Source organism: Watersipora subatra, chromosome 9 (assembly GCF_963576615.1).
Source record: "Watersipora subatra chromosome 9, tzWatSuba1.1, whole genome shotgun sequence".
In the NCBI taxonomy this organism is placed as follows: Eukaryota; Metazoa; Bryozoa; class Gymnolaemata; order Cheilostomatida; family Watersiporidae; genus Watersipora; species Watersipora subatra.
In genome coordinates this window covers 23,712,405-23,730,631 of record NC_088716.1, presented here as the reverse complement: position 1 = coordinate 23,730,631, position 18,227 = coordinate 23,712,405, and the positions used below count along the sequence as shown (strand labels likewise).

The following is an 18,227-nucleotide window of genomic DNA, read 5'->3' as shown; positions in this document are numbered from 1 at the left end:
GGTGAGCGTTCGATTTCACTGGTGTTTATTTATATATATATTCAAACTTCCATCAACGCTGGCTAATAAGTAACATCGTGAAATCTACAATAACATGTTAATTACGAATAAACACAAGGAAGTTTAAATTCCAGTAAAATAGATATCAACAGTTGCTGAATGAATGTCATTTGAAAGCTTAAAATAAAAGATTATAATAGTAGCTTAAACACAAAATAAAAGATTATAATAGTGGCTTAAACAAAACGAACCTTTGGCTTTCTGTCACATTAGCTTGCCATAGTTTCTGATAATAAAATTCTATGTATTCAACACTTCATTTGCGTTTCAAAGCTAAGCATAATAAGTTCCATTCAGCTTTTAGTGGCTGCAGACGGTTGCTAACGCAACGATCTTTCCCTTAGTCTAAACGGTAAACAAGTCCCCGCCCCCCATTGATCGTGGTCCGAGGCAGCGGGTCTGTCAAACTCATTAGCCAAGTGATCAAACGAGCGAGCGCTAACTACTGAATATAGATTCTGTATGGATATATGTACACAAATTTGTGGTTGATCAGCCGCCTAGCCTACTATTATTACGGAATTTACTTGACTGATAAACAACACACAATAAAGTCCTTGCTAAAAATATTTTAAAACTGATTTATTTATTTAAGCAGAGTAGTATAGCAGTGGTTATAGTATTAGGAAAAATACAAGTTAAACAGATTTCAAGTTAGCTACAGGGTGTTTGCATTAGATGATTACTATGGGTTTCTATACTGATCTATGCGACATTTTCACTTTATGATGCCAGCACTGGAACGAATTGAAATCATATGCTGTAAAACCTGTAGTTGAACGCCACCTCTATTTGAACGCCATCTCTATTTGAACACCACCTGTATTTGAACGCCACACGAGAGAAGGGTTTAAAAAATAGAGCGCCACTCTGTAATTGAACGCCACCTTCATTTGACCGCCACTTTGACATTCTTTGATCATTACGAACCTATAATATCAACTGATCAGCAGAAAAGTGCCCCTAAAATTGTATTAATAACGAATCATTTACATCAATAACAATTAATGCTGTCGTTGTTTGTTTCCAAAGCTTTTCGTTTTTTTTGTTAAAACGCTGAAAGCAACACCAAAGAAATAATTAATAACTGGCTCAGGCTAATAGTAGTTTCTTGTTTAATGCGGTCTTGACATGTACTTCAATGTACATGTATATAAAAAACGGTTTACATTTACAACGATAGATTAATGACCAATTTTAGGGTCAAGGTAGCGGTTAGTGAGCAAAACTTTTACACATTGTATTTGTGCTAAATGGACCATGTAAAAGTATTGCTTTACCAAAAAATTGTTTGGACGCTACTATAGACTAGTTCAGCAGTGCTGAAAACGGGTTGAAGTCAGCAAACATTATGGAAGATATTGAACAACCAGAAAAAATTCATTCCATAGAAAGCAACCTATGCTACCAACAAATGCTATGCAACCAAGAATGCAGCTATTCGTGCAAACGATGGAAATACTTTTGTTTTAAAAACATAAATTTTGGTTCCTGCATGTAATATAAGGATGGTTCGTTTATGGCACTTGTTCATGAATATACATATTTGTAAGATTTGAATAATTGTCATTGTATAACTTATAAACCTGCAGAATTATAGCGTATTATGTAATAACACTATTGCGGTTATCTTCACACGACTTACAATGGATCGACGCTCATAACTCCTTTTTTATTTAACATAAAAAACTAGTTTTGGCTGCAAACTGTAGCAAACATATCAATGAGTGCCATGCTATTTTATTCAACATTGTTAAATATAAAATAAAAATATGCCTTCAAATTTAAAATGAAATAAAAAGTTAAAAGCTTCGACAAATTGCAAAGCAAGGTACAAGCTATAATATCATTGCAAATTAATCACAAGCAATAGATAACTGGTAGAGATATTTCTCGGTTTCCCAATGCATATTTTGTTTAGAGATCTTTGACAAGTTGGAGGTAAGTTGTCATATTTATTGCATCCAAAATGTTTAATATCACTTCATCGAAAAAGGAAGGCAAAATAAAAATATAAGCGACATTCGTTTCAGCCGTCAAAGGGCTAAATTTATCATCCCGAAATTCAGACGAGCCATTTGAAAAGTCACCGCCAGCCTTTATTTGAACTTTGTCTCCAATTGACTGTCACTAAAAAAGAAAGGTTGCAAAATATAGCGGCATGGCGTTCAATTAAAGGTTTCACAGTAAATGTGTACCAAATAATTTTTCATTGTAATCGTAGCTAAACAGACTTTATTTAGTCATTACTTACTAAATATTTCACATTTACATTTAAATGCCTCAAGAGTAGTTTTATTTTCTCTCTTAATTTATTTCAACTACACAAAACACTTGTCTCATGATATGTAGTTTGAAAGTTATAACGGGAAACGTTGTTATATGTTAATTACAAATCAATAATCTGTGAAAAGATTTTTTTATTACTTTGGCATTCACTTAGTATTCTCTGTAATAAGCATGGTTGGCTCGGTTTAAACCAACTGAGTGGTTCAAACCCGGTTTAAACCAGCCGAAAAAACTTTTTTTTTCTAGTTTTTTGGTTTTTTAATTATTTCTGGTGAAACACATAATATTTTAAGCTCCTAGTGGTTCATGTGCAGTAAAAATGCAATTATATGTAATTGTCAGCTGTGGAAGTTTATTTAAGACACAGTAGTAAATTGATGGCAGAGCTCAAGTTGAAACTACATGAAATCCTAGCGCAACAATGAACTAGTGAATTTCATTTTCAATTGATTCTATCAAGTAATATAATGATCTCTTTAATGATGAAATATGAAAACCATGTGAAATATACTAATCCAATCATCGTCTCTAATAATGAATGAATACTTTTTCAAGTCTGGCCAGTGAGAAAAGATTGCTTATAATTAAAAATTAAAACAAAATCCTTTTGGGCAAAAGGTTTTAAGGTTGCAAACTAATATTTCATTTATTGGGCGCAAGCCAAAATAGTTGGATTGTTAGAATTCAGTTTATCAAGTTTTTTGTGTTTTGAAAGGTTTAAGTTGTGCCTCAAATTTCCAACATGCTTCGCAAACAGGATCCCATTTGGCAGTTTTTCACTCGAACTGCAAAAAACAAAGGTATTAAGACAAAATTTAATAGGTGTGCTGTCGTAACGTGAGGTCACACAGATAGGCTTAAAGCTCACGTAGCACAATGTCAAGCTGGAAACACCAATTCAGACAGTGATGCTAGTAATCAGGTGATAGAAGTTGAGTCATCTGCCACTGCTCCAAACACTAACAATGCATCTGCATTATGCTCTACACTACCACATGACTAATCACTGGGATTAAAGTTCCTACTTATTCATAGAGTAGCATGTAAAATATTCACTTTATGTGATAATATTTCTGCTCTGTATTTCATCGACCATGTTTGATTTAAGACTCACTCTGAAATTTCCATGTTTTCTATCTTTTTTCCCATAACAACTCTCACAGTACCATCTTTAACAGATGATTCCACATGTGCATGTCCAATACTCAATCATGCAGCTATAGTAAGTGATGTTAATTAGACTCAAAATTGCAAAAACCTTAGTAAAATTATAAAAACCATAAAAACCGGTTTAAACCATAAATCCCGGTTTAAACAAAAAAAACAGTTTTTTTCGGTTTTTTCATAATAACCGTGGTTTTTCCAACCCTGATGGTGAGAGCAGTTTTTGTCTGTCTGTCAACAGACCTTGTTAGAGGTTAAAATAAAAGATTGCTACAAGCGAGATTTGAACACATATCAATAATTGTCATCACTGGATTTTCCAAGATCTCTTTTAATTCCGTTAAGACTAATGAAAATTAACTTTGTAAGTGTTTTGTTCTCACGACAATGATACATTAACTGAATGTAATAATGTTACAGGCTAAATCCAGCTTCACACTTATCTCACTTTATAACATTTGCATCACAAAGAACTATGTTCTTATTTGGGATGACCTCAACATTGACCCCAGCCTTATTCTCACTTTACCATAAATGCCGGTGTGCAAGTCGTCGCAACATAGTATATGTGGAGGTCTACAAGTTTGATTTTAAAATTCTGGTTTTGACATGTACCTGCCATATAAGTCAACAACCTTTCTCTTGCTCAAATCGCTCAACAGGAATAGTTCATTGCTCATAGTTCAAAATGGCATCCAACAACGCCATCAAAAATACCATTGTCTTTTTTTCGTACTGTGAGCAATACGTACAACAACTAACGAAAGAAAGAGAAACAACAGTTCTTGTGAAGACCATACCACAAGCATGAAAAATAATTGTTTGTCATGGCTCGCCTCACCAACAGAACAAAACTGCCAGATTTGATAATATGTGCGTTTCCAATAAAAAAGCAATGCCGTAAGACAGATTCTTGTGAAGAATTATAATTCATGTACAAGAAAAATAATGGATAAGCAACAGTAAATGTGTCCAATAGATCACCAAAGTGTGAGCTCGAACTTAAAAAAACCACCATCTCTCAGATGAAAATCCTCGGGACGACAATTCGAATGGTAGAGAATAGGACCTGGAGTTTGATCCTTTTTTGTTGAGTAGGATCCCTAGTATTTTACTATTGTATAAATATATCCCATATCATGTACATTGTATCATGATGTCATATCATGCAATTTCGATTTGCACTAGGTTTTGAATTTGATTTTTACTAGAATCCATGTCATAAAATTGTCACCTACATTTAAGTCGTGGATGAATTTTTAAGCTTAAAATTTGGTGTCAAATTTTTGCACGTATGTCACTATTCACAGTAGATCACTTGTATGACAAATTGACGAAGGAATTATGAATTTATTTGATAGCACCTCTTCATTGAAATCAAATGATAGCTAGACCCTACGTTTTGATTGGAACTTCTTTAGTCAGATGCTTGTAACCTGATAGAGTCTTTATTAGGGCTGTCAGTCTGACTTGAAGCCACTATTCGAGGTTGAGAAAAGCATTACCTCAAATGGGATTTGAACAGACGACATTCAACTTGTTCATAATACTTTATGGGTAATTTTTATGCAGATGGTGTCTGTATAGATACCTTGTCAGGAATCACCAAAGCTACATTAACCCTGCTATGAAAACTCATCAGGAGAACTATCGAAAGCTGCTTGATATTGGTGATGACTTGAAGTGAGTAGAATACATTTCGATTTATAAACATGAGAACATAACTTCAGGAAAACCTTATTGCTGCTTCCATAGCAACTGTTGACACTTCTGATACTAGCAGATAGCGGAGATGTTTTTATGCATTAAAAATGACTCAACTCCATTCTCATCAACAACTAACAATTAAATTCTCAGCTATTTTGCATTATAATTTATGTGAGAATCGATTCAATTCACAATTCATTGCACAACACACAATTCAATTCTCAATTATTTAGCTATTCTAACTTTAATGATTGGTTCAATTCAATTCTCTCAAATAACCAAAATCAATTCTCCATCAATTTTTGCACAAAAATTGACCTATGGCAATAAATCAAAATAACAATAAATCACAACCGCTAATTTAGCTACACACATTAGCTCAGTCCCTTGACTGTTTGTGTGGCAAATATCAACTATTTCACTACAGATTTCATTGCTTGTTTGAATAGAATCTAATCACACCTACAATTTCTGCTGGAATACACTCAGTATTATTGTTTAAAAAGTCGAGTTGAATGCCAGGATGTTTCAAGATTAAAATTGACAAAATATGATTGTGGTTAAAATGGCTCAGCTCAAGCTAAAGTGTAGTTATGCAAAGAGGTCGACAGAATAGAGATACGTAATGCTGCAACTTGAACCGATATCAATAACGAGAGAGACAGACATCACGCAACTAGCGACACCATTTCGACACGTTTTTCTGTCTTAGCATTCAAGTGCGATCCAACTTTGTTGATTATATTCTTGAAACAATTATATTTCTGGCAGTGCAATCCTTTTTGTGCTTTGACTATTTCTAAAGGTTTCAGCGCCTTTGACAAAATACTGACTCGGTAGATGCTATCACGGAGGCAGCGTTGAATGACAATGAATTTAATAGTTGTTAAGGAATCTTGAACTTTACATCTGCAGTTTTGTTGTGATTAGCTGATAGATTTTCAGCAGGTTTGTTGGTAAATAGATTAAAGTTTCTTAAAAGAAAGTCTTTCAATTCATAGCTAAAACAGCTTAATCCTTTTACTGCCATCCATATACAAATTTAGCTATCGGCCGACTGCCAGCCATTTTACCGAAAATTGCCAATATTGCTTCATGATATGTATACAATATTTTTTCAATTTCAGACTCTATCGTTTGTGTTATATATTTTATTTTGCCAACATTTTAAAACACACTGCTATGCTAAAAATTAAATGTATCTATACTTTGTGCAATGATAAAACGACATGAAACTACGATCGCTACGAAGCTAAAACGATCATCTACAGTGTTCCTTATTCTTACAAAACTATTACTTTTACCACCATCAGAGTCAGTGCTGCTATTTTAACTATCTGTTTAATCACGAAAGTTTAAATCTGAATCGGCTATAATGTCATCAACATAAGTAATTATTTGCTTTATAACTCGGGCGGTACTTACAAGCCTTATGCAAAAAATTGTTCATTTTTGAATTGGAAATTTTTAAACAAAAATCTAAAATTGCTTTGCTGTTTTGGACTAGTTTTATAGAGAAATCTTCGAACAACACTGTCAATACCATAAAAGTCTTGAAGATCGTTGGTTTTGTTGTCAATTAATAATAAAATTAAGTTACTACGCAATTGCTGGGAAAGTCGCAAAAATGCGTCTATGGCAGTCGACCATATAAAATGCATAAATGTGTCTACAGCAGTGAAAGAGTTAAAAACAAAATTATTGAAAAATTAAACATAATTGCTATAGTAATTTTTAAAATATTTAACTTGTTTCGCAATAATTATAGCGACGTGGATATAAATAAATGCGTAGGTTAAAATACTTTGCTTGCATTTTTTCCTTTACAGAGCAGTCACCGCTAGAGGTAGTAGGTGACAACTCCTTCAGTGCCCTCTTTCTTAAAACATTTACTAAGATCTCAGTTGAAGGCAGCAGTACTGATTGACCCTGCTGCTGTAAAAGGTTTGAGTAATCCCTCTACTTTTTACGGTTTCAGTACTTCTCGGGATAAAAATATTTATTACAAAAATAGAGCAATTTATAAAGTAACAGAAATAGATAAACAATAAACATACATAGAATACATAAATCCCTCTTATGATCGTTCCGCCAGCATCATTGTGCAAGCAGCCGTCAGCTTTTTTGTTACGCTTTGGGAAGTGTAAAAATGTAGTGCTTGTAACACTTTTCATCATGCCTCTTGAATGACCTTGACCTTCAAAACCGTCTGATAAACCTAAAAAACAGAAAAATATGTATGGCTAATTAAACAATTGTTTTATTAGATATGATAAAAGTAGGCAATATATGCATAAGTATAGGGGGTAATGCCACTTCTCAAATTTGTATACCACTAACTGTGATATATGAGGGAATGGTGCCTTCACTTGCATTTTTTCACTTGAGGTTAATCAATGTGAAAACATTCTACTGCACTGTTGCAGAATGCAACAAGAAATTGAAGCTCTGAAAACTGCAAAAGTCATTGGCATGACAACGACGGGTGCTGCGAGGCTGCAAAAAGTGCTTCAGGCAGTTGGACCAGAAATTGTGATAGTAGAAGAGGCTGCGGAAGTACTTGAAGCCCACATTGTCACAGCTCTCAGCAAAAAATGCCAACACCTCATCTTGATTGGTCAGTTCCTTGCGCGACTCCGTTCATTGGCTAGTTGATTTTCCTTGACTTGTGTGCAGCCTACGTCTTGTAAAAGACACTGCCTGGTCTTTCACGGCACTCTAGCTCACCCCCTCTTTTTCACGCTCAGAAATAATAACGCATGAGAGTAAAGTGGTTTAGTGTATATTTGCATATAACAGGCACAGTTGCTGCCAAATGCTACTCTGCCATCTCAGAAAAAGTACCAGCCTATTATATGGTTGGCCTACGACAGCAACAGTTGCTACATAAGATAGCATAATCAAACTAGTGATGGAAATTTTATAAGTTATGGTAAGACATTATTCAATGCACAAGGAAAATGATATAATAATTGGCTAAATATACTGTTGATATGCATACGTGACAGCTAGTGCTCTCGAAGATCATTAAAATAAAGGGTAAGTTTTAAAAGGGAGCCGATAATGCCTGTGTGCTAGATAATGCCTGTGTGCTACGGCTATCACACTCTGTCAAAAAAACAATCTTTATTCTCTTTTTGGTCTCTTGTTTCATTCTGAGGCTTTGAAAGTTGGCTGATCAGATCAGTTGGTTAGAGTGTCAGTTTAAAAACCTACATGTAGGTAAGTGCCATGGGTTTAAGCACCATATGGCCAACATTTTAGCCGTATCAAAATTTTATGATTGCGTGAAAGTTAACACATTTGAACAGCCACTGTTGTAACGCAAAAATAAAATCCACACTACATTTTATCAGTTCTGACAATTTAACATTGATTTAAAAGTCACTTTTTATTAATGACGAATCTATGAGCGCAAAGATGGTAGTAGGAGAGTCGGCAGAAATGGTTGAACCCCACATTGTCAGACCTCTAAGCAAAGACTCTCTATGTCTCATTTTGATTGGTCAGTTCCTCTTGTAACTTCACTCTTAACTAGCTGGTTCAATGGTTTGTTGCTTTATCCTGTACCTGCTGGGTGACATAGCAATTCTTAAAGAATAGAGAAAGCATAATATTATTATGCTTTATTATTTATTTTGAGGTGTTGACTGATGTTCTAAAAAAAGAATCAAGGAAATTGACCAACCAGAAGCTGAGATATAGCCAGCCAAACATAGGTCTACCAAAAAACATAAGTGTTTTGGTAATCATCAATATATGACGCATGAAATCGACTTGTGTGCCATTGGTCAATTAAGCCAACTAATGCGCTCTCCTATAACAATCACGGCGTTTTAATTGGTTTAATCCCTGGTAGTATAGAACAATCAAATTGGGCCTAACAATCATTGCTCTGAGAATTTCGAACCAGTCCCTCTGACGTGTAGATTAGTTTTAGCATAAAATAATTACACGCATCTATTATTTTGCAACATTTCGCTATCTTGCTAGTTCAGCTCAGTTTTGTTGTTCTCCCACTTAGCTTCCCTATTCAGACTCATCTTTAGCGTTATTCAGATTTTTTTTAACTATAGCTAATAAATGGAATCAATTAAATCAATTTCGGTTACCATTTGGAATTTTCTACAAATTATATTAGTTACATCATTTATTCTATACGCAGTTATATTATTATTTTGTATAATATGCATTATGATTATTATATTAATCATAAAAAGTAATCATAGATAAGATAATAGATCAATAGAAAAATCAAATCAAAAGTTATCGTTTTCTTTTCTTACAGCAAAAGCAGCACGGTCAAGTTATTCTTTTTAAGATTATGGCTGTAGTGAACTTACAGTCTGTTAATAGTGACGATAATCATGAAAATCAACTGAATGCTGCAGTAGATACACAGTTCTCGGTTGATACAGTGCTGCAGTAGATCTCAGTTCAAAGATCTCAGAAAAATGATGAATGAACAAAAAGTCACATTCCTATTTCTTATTCTAAACAAACTTCATATCGCGGATGTCGCATATAGACTATACACGCGCCGTTCGTTAAACAGAGGATCTTCGGAGCATATCCGTGGAGATCGAGTTAAATTTTGAAGCACAATAGTCAAAATCTGCTCTTCTGTTTTGAAAAATCATGGCGAGGGGTTGTGGGAAAATGCCTTTACCACGCAATGTTTGCTTGATTTTTCTGAGAAACCAGAGCTAGTCTGTAAATTATTTACTATCACGAGAAGCGTTTCACATCTCGTAGCCAAAACAATCATTATACGTAACGGCGGTAAGGGTGCGCAACTCCGGCACATGATCATTAAGTCGATTTCATACGTCACAGTTCTCGGGATTTTCGAAGGGTTTTCCTCTGATTCTTTATTAGGTAGACCTGTGTTTGGCTGGCTATATCTCAGCTTCTAGTGGGTCAATCTCCTTAATTCTGTTTTAGAACATCAGTCAACACCTCAAGATCACTAATAAAGCATAATAATATTATGCTTTCTCTATTCTTTAAGAACATTTCTATAATCAGCTTGTTTAACATCTTCAACTTTGGTCCATGGTGTGAAGTTATCTGCACATGTACAATTATGTTGACTTATATACTAATTCAACATAATCCAAAACTGTTTTCAAAAGCAGTCTCTTGCATACTTGGCCATTTAGTGCCCATCAAACACCAGCTTATATGCTTATTTCTCTAAGGGTTCTCGTACCTCAAAGCAGTAAAATATTTGAAATTTTGCTTGTACATATCTTGATCTTCTCATATGTTGAGGTGATCGTATGTCGAGGTATGGCTGTAGTGTCAAATCACACTCAATTCGTTTCTCTTCAAAGATATTGTTCTGAAAACCTTCATCTGATATATTTTTGCTGACAAACTGTGAAAGTATTCCAAGCAATTTTTTTCTAATTTATGTTCTAATGATAAAAGCAAACTAGAATTTGCAGATGAATAGCGGTCATCGTATTAAATTATAACTTAATCTAACTTAAATAGAATCTTTTATAATGTAGGTCTGAGTTATCTTCTCTATTTCTGTCAGGTGATCACAAGCAACTCAAGCCTAGCCCTACAGTTTATGACTTGGCTGTCAAGTACCATCTGGACCTGTCACTCTTTGAGAGAATGGTAAACAACGGTCTACCAATAAGCACGCTGAACATCCAGCATAGAATGAGACCAGAGATCTCTAAATACATCAGAGGGCATATCTATGACAGACTTGACGATCATCAGTCAGTGCTTGACAGGGACCCTGTTGAAGGTCAGAGATATTGTATTACATAAGTATATGTTGACCACTCACTAAATAGTGTCAAATTCATTATCCATCACCCAAGTTAACTGTAACTTTACAGGCATGAAGAATAGCGTCTTCTTTTTCAACCACAACAACCCAGAGGTGTCTGATGAGGGAACAATGAGCAAGTCAAATAAGTTTGAGGCTCAGATGATTGCAGAGCTCACCAGGTACTCTGATAATTTCCTAGATATTTCTACTTCAAACAAATAGTGCCAAACACCACTTTACTGTTTCCGCTTTAAAAACTATGTTCTCAAAATCTTTGTTTAACCTTTTTATTCTTTGATGGTTTTGTAAGATAATATGAACATAGATATGAACAATATCTCTTATAACAGTATGATATATATAATTGTTATATGAGATATTCATCAAATGTTCATATTGTTATAAATATAACAATATGAACATTTGATGTTCCAAACGCGCTGACCAATGTATTTCTTCTGGTTGATACCATTTTTTTAAATATTTAGTTTGGGTTTTTCAGTTAACTATATAACTAGTATCTATAGCTTATCAAGTCAAATATTTACCAGTTTTATAAATTATTTGCAGAAAAATGCTTTTTTAAAACCTTTTGAAATATTTGAAATTAAATGAGCTGACTAGACTTGACATGAAAATTTTGTAATATTATTATAGATATATTGATGTGGAGATGTTTAAAAAATGTCAGAATATAGATCATTTTTGCAAAACTCTGCTATTTAGATGCTAATTGAAATAGTATTATAAAGAGCAGCTCTTCACATTTGAAAAGAATGAAACTTCATCCTCATTTTTAACTCATATTAGCATTTTATGTGCCTTCTACAGGTTAAACTAAGATTATGTCCTGCCTTGCTTCAACAGACAATACCATTTTTCATTTTAAAGCCATCACTTCCCAAATTCTCCTTGCAATGTTCCTACAGATACCTGTTACTGCAAGAGAGCTACAAACCTGATGACATAACCATTATCACTATGTATACAGGACAACTCCTGCTCCTCCAGCAGTACATGCCTAGATCTCAGTTCGAAGGAGTCAAAATTACTTCAGTTGATAACTTTCAAGGTATTTTCCTTAGCACTGACTTTAAAGTGTTTTCTGTTCTTTTTTTGCATTTGGCTTCATTTGGTTTTTTCATCTGCCCACTTCTCAAATCAATTGGTTGCCATTCATGTATTTTTAGAGTCAGTGTAATGTACACATATTCATCTTTAGTTGTAAGTTGTGTTTTCATGAATGTTGAATGATGTTATGCCTAAGAAACTATTATGCCTAAGCGAAAATATGTCAACACCGTGGTAAAATTCACTACACGGAGGGTTCCCATTTGGGTTCCAATTTATGCTCTACTTTTTATAAAGTAGATTTCGCTGTCCAAATAACACCAAAGATTATTATAGTGTGATCTAGCGCTGGGCATGAGTACTTCTTGGCCAGCAGGTTTTTTAAGTATTGGGTTTGTTAATACGGGTTTTATGTCTAAAATATTCAAACGTCAGACATAACTTAAAATTTACTATGCCATTGTAATTCTATTCAAGTTATTATTTTCTATCTACCGATATTTGTGCTCGCAGCGTTAACAGGCGAGTTGTTACACAGTGCTGAGAGCGCAGGGCGCAATAGACCGAGTTTTTGTCCCCTCTACTCGACGGATTCGTGTACCAAAACCGGAACCCGTAAGATCGAAAGGCTCAAAATCTCTATTACCCAAGACTTGAAAGAAGATAAACCCGCGAGTTCAACGAGTTTTATTACCCGTGCCCAGCACTAGTTTGAACTCATATTAGTGTTCAGGCACTCTTGAAATGCTTGTAATGCAGATATCACTTGTGGTGCAGATATCACTTGTGATGCAGATATCACTTGTGGTCCAGATATCGCTTGTGTTGCAGATATCACTTTTGGTGCAGATATTACTTGTGGTGCAAAAAACATTGGTGGTGCAGATATCACTTGTGATGCAGATATCACTTGTGGGGCAGATATCTCTTGTGGTGCAGATATCACTTGTAGTGCAGATATCATTTGGGGTGCAGATATCACTTGTGGTGCAGATATCACTTGTGGTGCAGATATCACTTGTGGTTCAAATATCACTTGTGGTGCAGATATCACTTGTGGTCCAGATATCGCTTGTGTTGCAGATATCACTTTTGGTGCAGATATTCCTTGTGGTGCAAAAAACATTGGTGGTGCAGATATCACTTGTGATGCAGATATCACTTGTGGGGCAGATATCTCTTGTGGTGCAGATATCACTTGTAGTGCAGATATCACTTGTGGTGTAAACATCACTTGTGGTGCAGATACCACTCATGGTGCAAATATAACTTGTGGTCCAGATATCACTTGGGGTGCAGATGCCACCCGTGGTGCAAATATCACTTGTGGTCCAGATATTACTTGTGGTGCAGATAACACTTCAGGCTTTACATATACAATCACTATAACTTAGTGGTTAGTTGTATTTCAAGTTCTTATATAGGTTTGTTTAACTTGAAAAGTGAAATTTTGAAATGCCTACCGAATTCTTTGAAATTACAAAGCGTTTCCATTTTTATTGAACTATAAAATAATAGTTTTTTTGACAAAAAAAGGTTTTTAAATTGTTCAAGGCCAATATAGAAATATAATTGCTGAAGTGGTCTATCACATACCTTGATATATCGGCTATCTATTATGCACTTTGTGTATCTGCTTGTTTAATTACCAGGAGAGATAATGTTACTCTATCCACTTTTGTAAGGAATGTATTTTGTACATATATATATATATATATATATATATACATATATATATATATATTATATATATTACATGTATATATTATATATGTTATATATATTATGTATATATTATATATATATCACTGAGGTTCAGTTTTGAGTAATAATTTGTTCTTAAGGTGAAGAGAACAAGATAGTGATTATCTCCCTTGTGAGAAGTAATCCGGAAGGAAACCTTGGCTTTGTGAAAATAGAGAACAGAGTTTGTGTTGCCATGTCACGAGCTCAGTACGGGATGTATGTGTTTGGAAACTTTGACATGCTAAGCAGAGGATCTGGTAAGTGAATACTTTGATCAGAGTGTCACCTGTACTAACACATCAACAGACCAATTAAAATTCAGAGATAGTTAAGTTGTGCTCTATTGATTTTGTGTAGTAATATAACCTGTTTATTGATTTAATAGCTCTATGGAGAAAGATTGTAGAGAAAGCAACGAGTGTCGAAGAGCTTGACACAAGTCTGATTCTTAGATGCCAAATACACAAAAATCCTGCATTCATTAAAAAGCCTGGAGACTTTCGACAACAAGCTCCCACAGGTGCTTTTATTCACTTATATAGACAAGTTAGACTTCTACGAAACAATCTAGATGTTTATAACTCTGAAAGGAATGTGTTAGGTCACATATGTTATTAGCAAATGGCTTGGAAGTTAGCCATCAAACATAGTCAGTGATTAGCAGATTAATGAGGGAATCATATTACTATTCTAATGGCAGCATGAGTCGTCGCTCATAAATAGCAAAAAATGGTCATAGTTCGTGATAATAGGTAAAAAACTCAACATTGAACAGCAACAAATAATGTTAATATTGATATCATATGCAATCATACTTCTTACAACATCTCTCGTCTACTCAAGTCTAGGAATATTTATTGAGGTAAAATAATATAAACTTTGATAATGATAGCAAGTCTATGGTTATCAATAAATAACTTGCAATGCGTATAGTCAAAGTTACTTAGGCTGGTGTTTGTGTTTTAATTTGTAAATTTTTTTATGAGCTGCGTACAAGAGTAATTTAGTCTTGTATTCGTTGTTGCGGTCTCCACGGTGACCGTCTTCACTTTCATTCTGTGATTCCACTTCATCTTCAATATACAGTGAAACTCGGATAACTCAAACTTCAATGGACCGAGCAAAAGTGTTCGAATTATCAGAGTGTTCAAGTTATCAGAGCACTGTCACAAGTCCATGTATTTACTTATTTATTAGTAGATACATGAACATATACAAACTATAATATAAATCAAAAGCACAAATGGCTTGTTTCAAATTAAATGCTTCTAATGTAAAGTTTAAAATGTTTTTTATCAAAAAGTATAGAGATTTTTCTATCACTTGAGATTGGTTTGTTGTTTGAGGTGATGTTATTGCCAGGACGTTTTTTAGATTGACATTGACAAAACTTGATCGTTGCTGAAATGCTCAAAAGAAAAGACATCTTTTTCTTTTGAGCGTTTTACCCACGATCAATTTTGCCGATTTTTCTTGAAGTTTATCCAAAGATTACCTTACTCTACCTGGCATTCGTTAAGAGCAACACTCCGAGGCAGTTCAATTAAAAGTTTTACGAGGTTTAATGGTACATTGTATATCACTAACGTTTTTTGAATGGATACTTATTGAATGTACACACGTATTCTGTGTTTAGGTCAAACGATGAATAGTTTTTTTAGCTAAGACAACGTATACGTTTAATTACAATTTTTAAGACGTTTTAAACATTCAACATTCCGACGTTGATTAAACTCGAAATCCACGTCGGAAAACTATTCATCACGGGCTAGCCGGGTCACGCACTCAAGGATTTTCGCCACGCAAATACAAAACAAAAACAACATGCTGTTTTTGTTTTGTATGTGCGTGGCGAAAATCCTTGCGCCCGTGACCCGGCTAGCCCGTGCTATTCATCATATAGTAGTACGTATAAATCAAATTTCACCAAACCTTTAGAACAGTCGTTGACAAAAATATTTTGCCGATGGAGGTAGTAACGACGCTTATGAATTACGAAAAGTTGAGGTTTACCTCTATGGCTTGAAATAAAGTGATTTTCTAAAGCGATAGCAACCGTTTTGGTAGCCGTTCGGCAAAAAACAGTTCGAATTAACAGTGTTGAGTTCGAGTTATATAGAGCCATTTATCATTGCGTGGGAACGGACCAAGCAAATCCAGTCGAGTTAACCATGTGTTCGCTATATCCGAGGGTGAGTTATCCATGTTTCACTGTAATTGCTTAGTCTGTTAATGACTAGTTGGTCTAGTTCAGCCTTTGTGCTTTCAGTTTTTGACTGTCATCTTTCAAATGTTCGCATTTGGTAAACATAGTTGCTAATGAAATGTAACCAGCAATATGTTTGTTGTTATAGTAGAATGCCTAGATGATTTGTTTGCACAGCTTTTTCATATAATAATAATGCATCTTTGTTTATCTACGACACAATAAATGTATGACCTTTGTTTTGACATGTATCGCAGGTGGTTGTGAGCTTGAATGCATGACTGTACTAAAATGTGGCCACATTTGCAAAATGAAATGTCACAGCAAGGATTGGAAACATGAAAGATATCAATGTACAGAGCCTTGCCCAAGGTCTCTTCCTCATTGTGAACACTCGTGCACAGGTAAGCCTTTCCTTCTGCAGTTGAAGCATCTAGTTTTGAAGATTATAAACTTGCAGCTAAAAATACCGAATATAAGTAAATCTGTGCACTTAACTCTTTCGCTACCTCGAGCCGATATATCGGCTTTCGCTGTAATTTAAGTATAGACCGTAAGCCGATGTATCGGCTTATCAATATCACTATCATCAATATCATTATCAATTCACTTTTCTTTTTATTATGAAGCCCACACATTAGCTAGACTAATCAATTTTTGTCTCCTATGAAACAAACTTGTTGCTAATCACATGCAACCAATAAAAAACTTTTTGGTTTAACAATTCAAACAGTTTGCAGTAATATACATGTAAATACAGACCGTAAGCCAGTGTATAGGCTTTTCAATAATGTTTCACTTTTTTTTTCATTACAAAGCCTACACATTAGCTAGACTAATCAAATTTTATCTCCAACAAAACAACTTTGTTGCTAATCACGTGCAAACATTAGAAAAATTGTTGGCTCAACATTTCTATTTATAATTATTTTTTAAAACGGCAAAACCAGATCGTTATCGTCATGACAACAAGAATCACACCGCATTAGTTCAACGCAAAGAAAGCGTCAAAAAAATTACGAGAGCGAGGTTTGCTAAACAATTTTATACTTGTTTTGTAAAAAAATTTTTTTTGATTAAGATGCACTTTACACTAAAACGATATCTGCTTTTATTCTCGAAATATTGCTTAAATACTAGCGGCATATCGGTTTTTCGAAAATCCATTTGAATTAATTTAGGCAGAATAGTCGTTCGGTTAGAATTTAATGCTGTCGCGAAAGGGTTGAAGATGAACTCATACGAGATTTTAGCAGGTTTAATTAGAAGGTATTAGTATTCTATATGATTTGCAATTGTTTTTTAACCTATTTTTGAAATAAATCATTAGAAAAAATTGGAAAAGATAAAACTTGATTGCTGTTAAAATGCTAAAAAAGTGCCAAATATGAACTTACTACTTGCGAGGCTGCCTCCCTCTCCCTCTCGCCCTCCCTCTCTCTCCCCTCTCTCTTCCTCTCTCTCCCTCTCTCTCCCTCTCTCTCCCTCTCCCTCTCTCTCCCTCTCTCTCTCTCCCTCTCTCTCCCTCTCTCTCTCACTTTCTCTCTCTCCCTCCCTCTCTGTCTCCCTCTCTGTCTCCCTCTCTCTCTCCCTCTCTCTCTCTCCCTCTCTCTCCTCTCCTTCCCTCTCTCTCTCCCTCCCTCCCCTCTCCCTCTCTTTCCCTTTCTCTCTCTCTCCCTCTCTCTCTCTCCCTCTCTCTCCCTCTCCTTCTCCCTCTCTCTCTCTCCTCCTCCCCTCTCCCTCTCTTTCCCTTTCTCTCTCTCTCTCTCACTCTCTCTCTCTCTCTCTCTCTCTCTCTCTCTCTCTCTCCCTCTCTATCTCCCGATGTGCCTTCACATTGGGATAGAGAGAGATGTGAAGGCACATCTCCCTCTCTCTCTCTCTCTCTCTTGTTTTGGTATAGGCTATTTCATTCAAGTTGCATCATTAAGCGTCTCCATTTAGTCGGTCTTTTTTTGCAAAGACCAATAATAGAGATGTCATAATTTCACTTTCACTTCAATCCGAGCATCCTAATTTCAAATGAATTTTTGTCGGATTCAATCTAAAAACATCCTGGCAGTTAGATCATCTCAAACATCAAAAGCAATCTCAAATGATAGAAAAATACTAATAATTGTTGATAAAATCTACTAAAATCCTGCGTTAGTTCTTTTTTAACCTTGATATAGTATCTCTCTCTATCCCTCT

The 18,227-nt window shown here is 35.0% G+C and overlaps 1 protein-coding gene across 1 annotated transcript in view; it reads left to right on the top strand.

Annotated features, from left to right (window-relative positions):
- The window catches only part of LOC137403701 (NFX1-type zinc finger-containing protein 1-like), a 65,680-nt gene that overhangs the window by 11,221 nt on the left and 36,232 nt on the right, over positions 1-18,227 (top strand). Inside the window, exons 2-9 of the mRNA XM_068089714.1 lie at positions 5,086-5,196; positions 7,647-7,837; positions 10,766-10,987; positions 11,082-11,193; positions 11,944-12,086; positions 13,930-14,088; positions 14,217-14,351; positions 16,295-16,441. Coding sequence (XP_067945815.1) covers positions 5,086-5,196; positions 7,647-7,837; positions 10,766-10,987; positions 11,082-11,193; positions 11,944-12,086; positions 13,930-14,088; positions 14,217-14,351; positions 16,295-16,441 — 1,220 coding nt within the window. The remainder of the gene's footprint in view (positions 1-5,085; positions 5,197-7,646; positions 7,838-10,765; positions 10,988-11,081; positions 11,194-11,943; positions 12,087-13,929; positions 14,089-14,216; positions 14,352-16,294; positions 16,442-18,227) is intronic.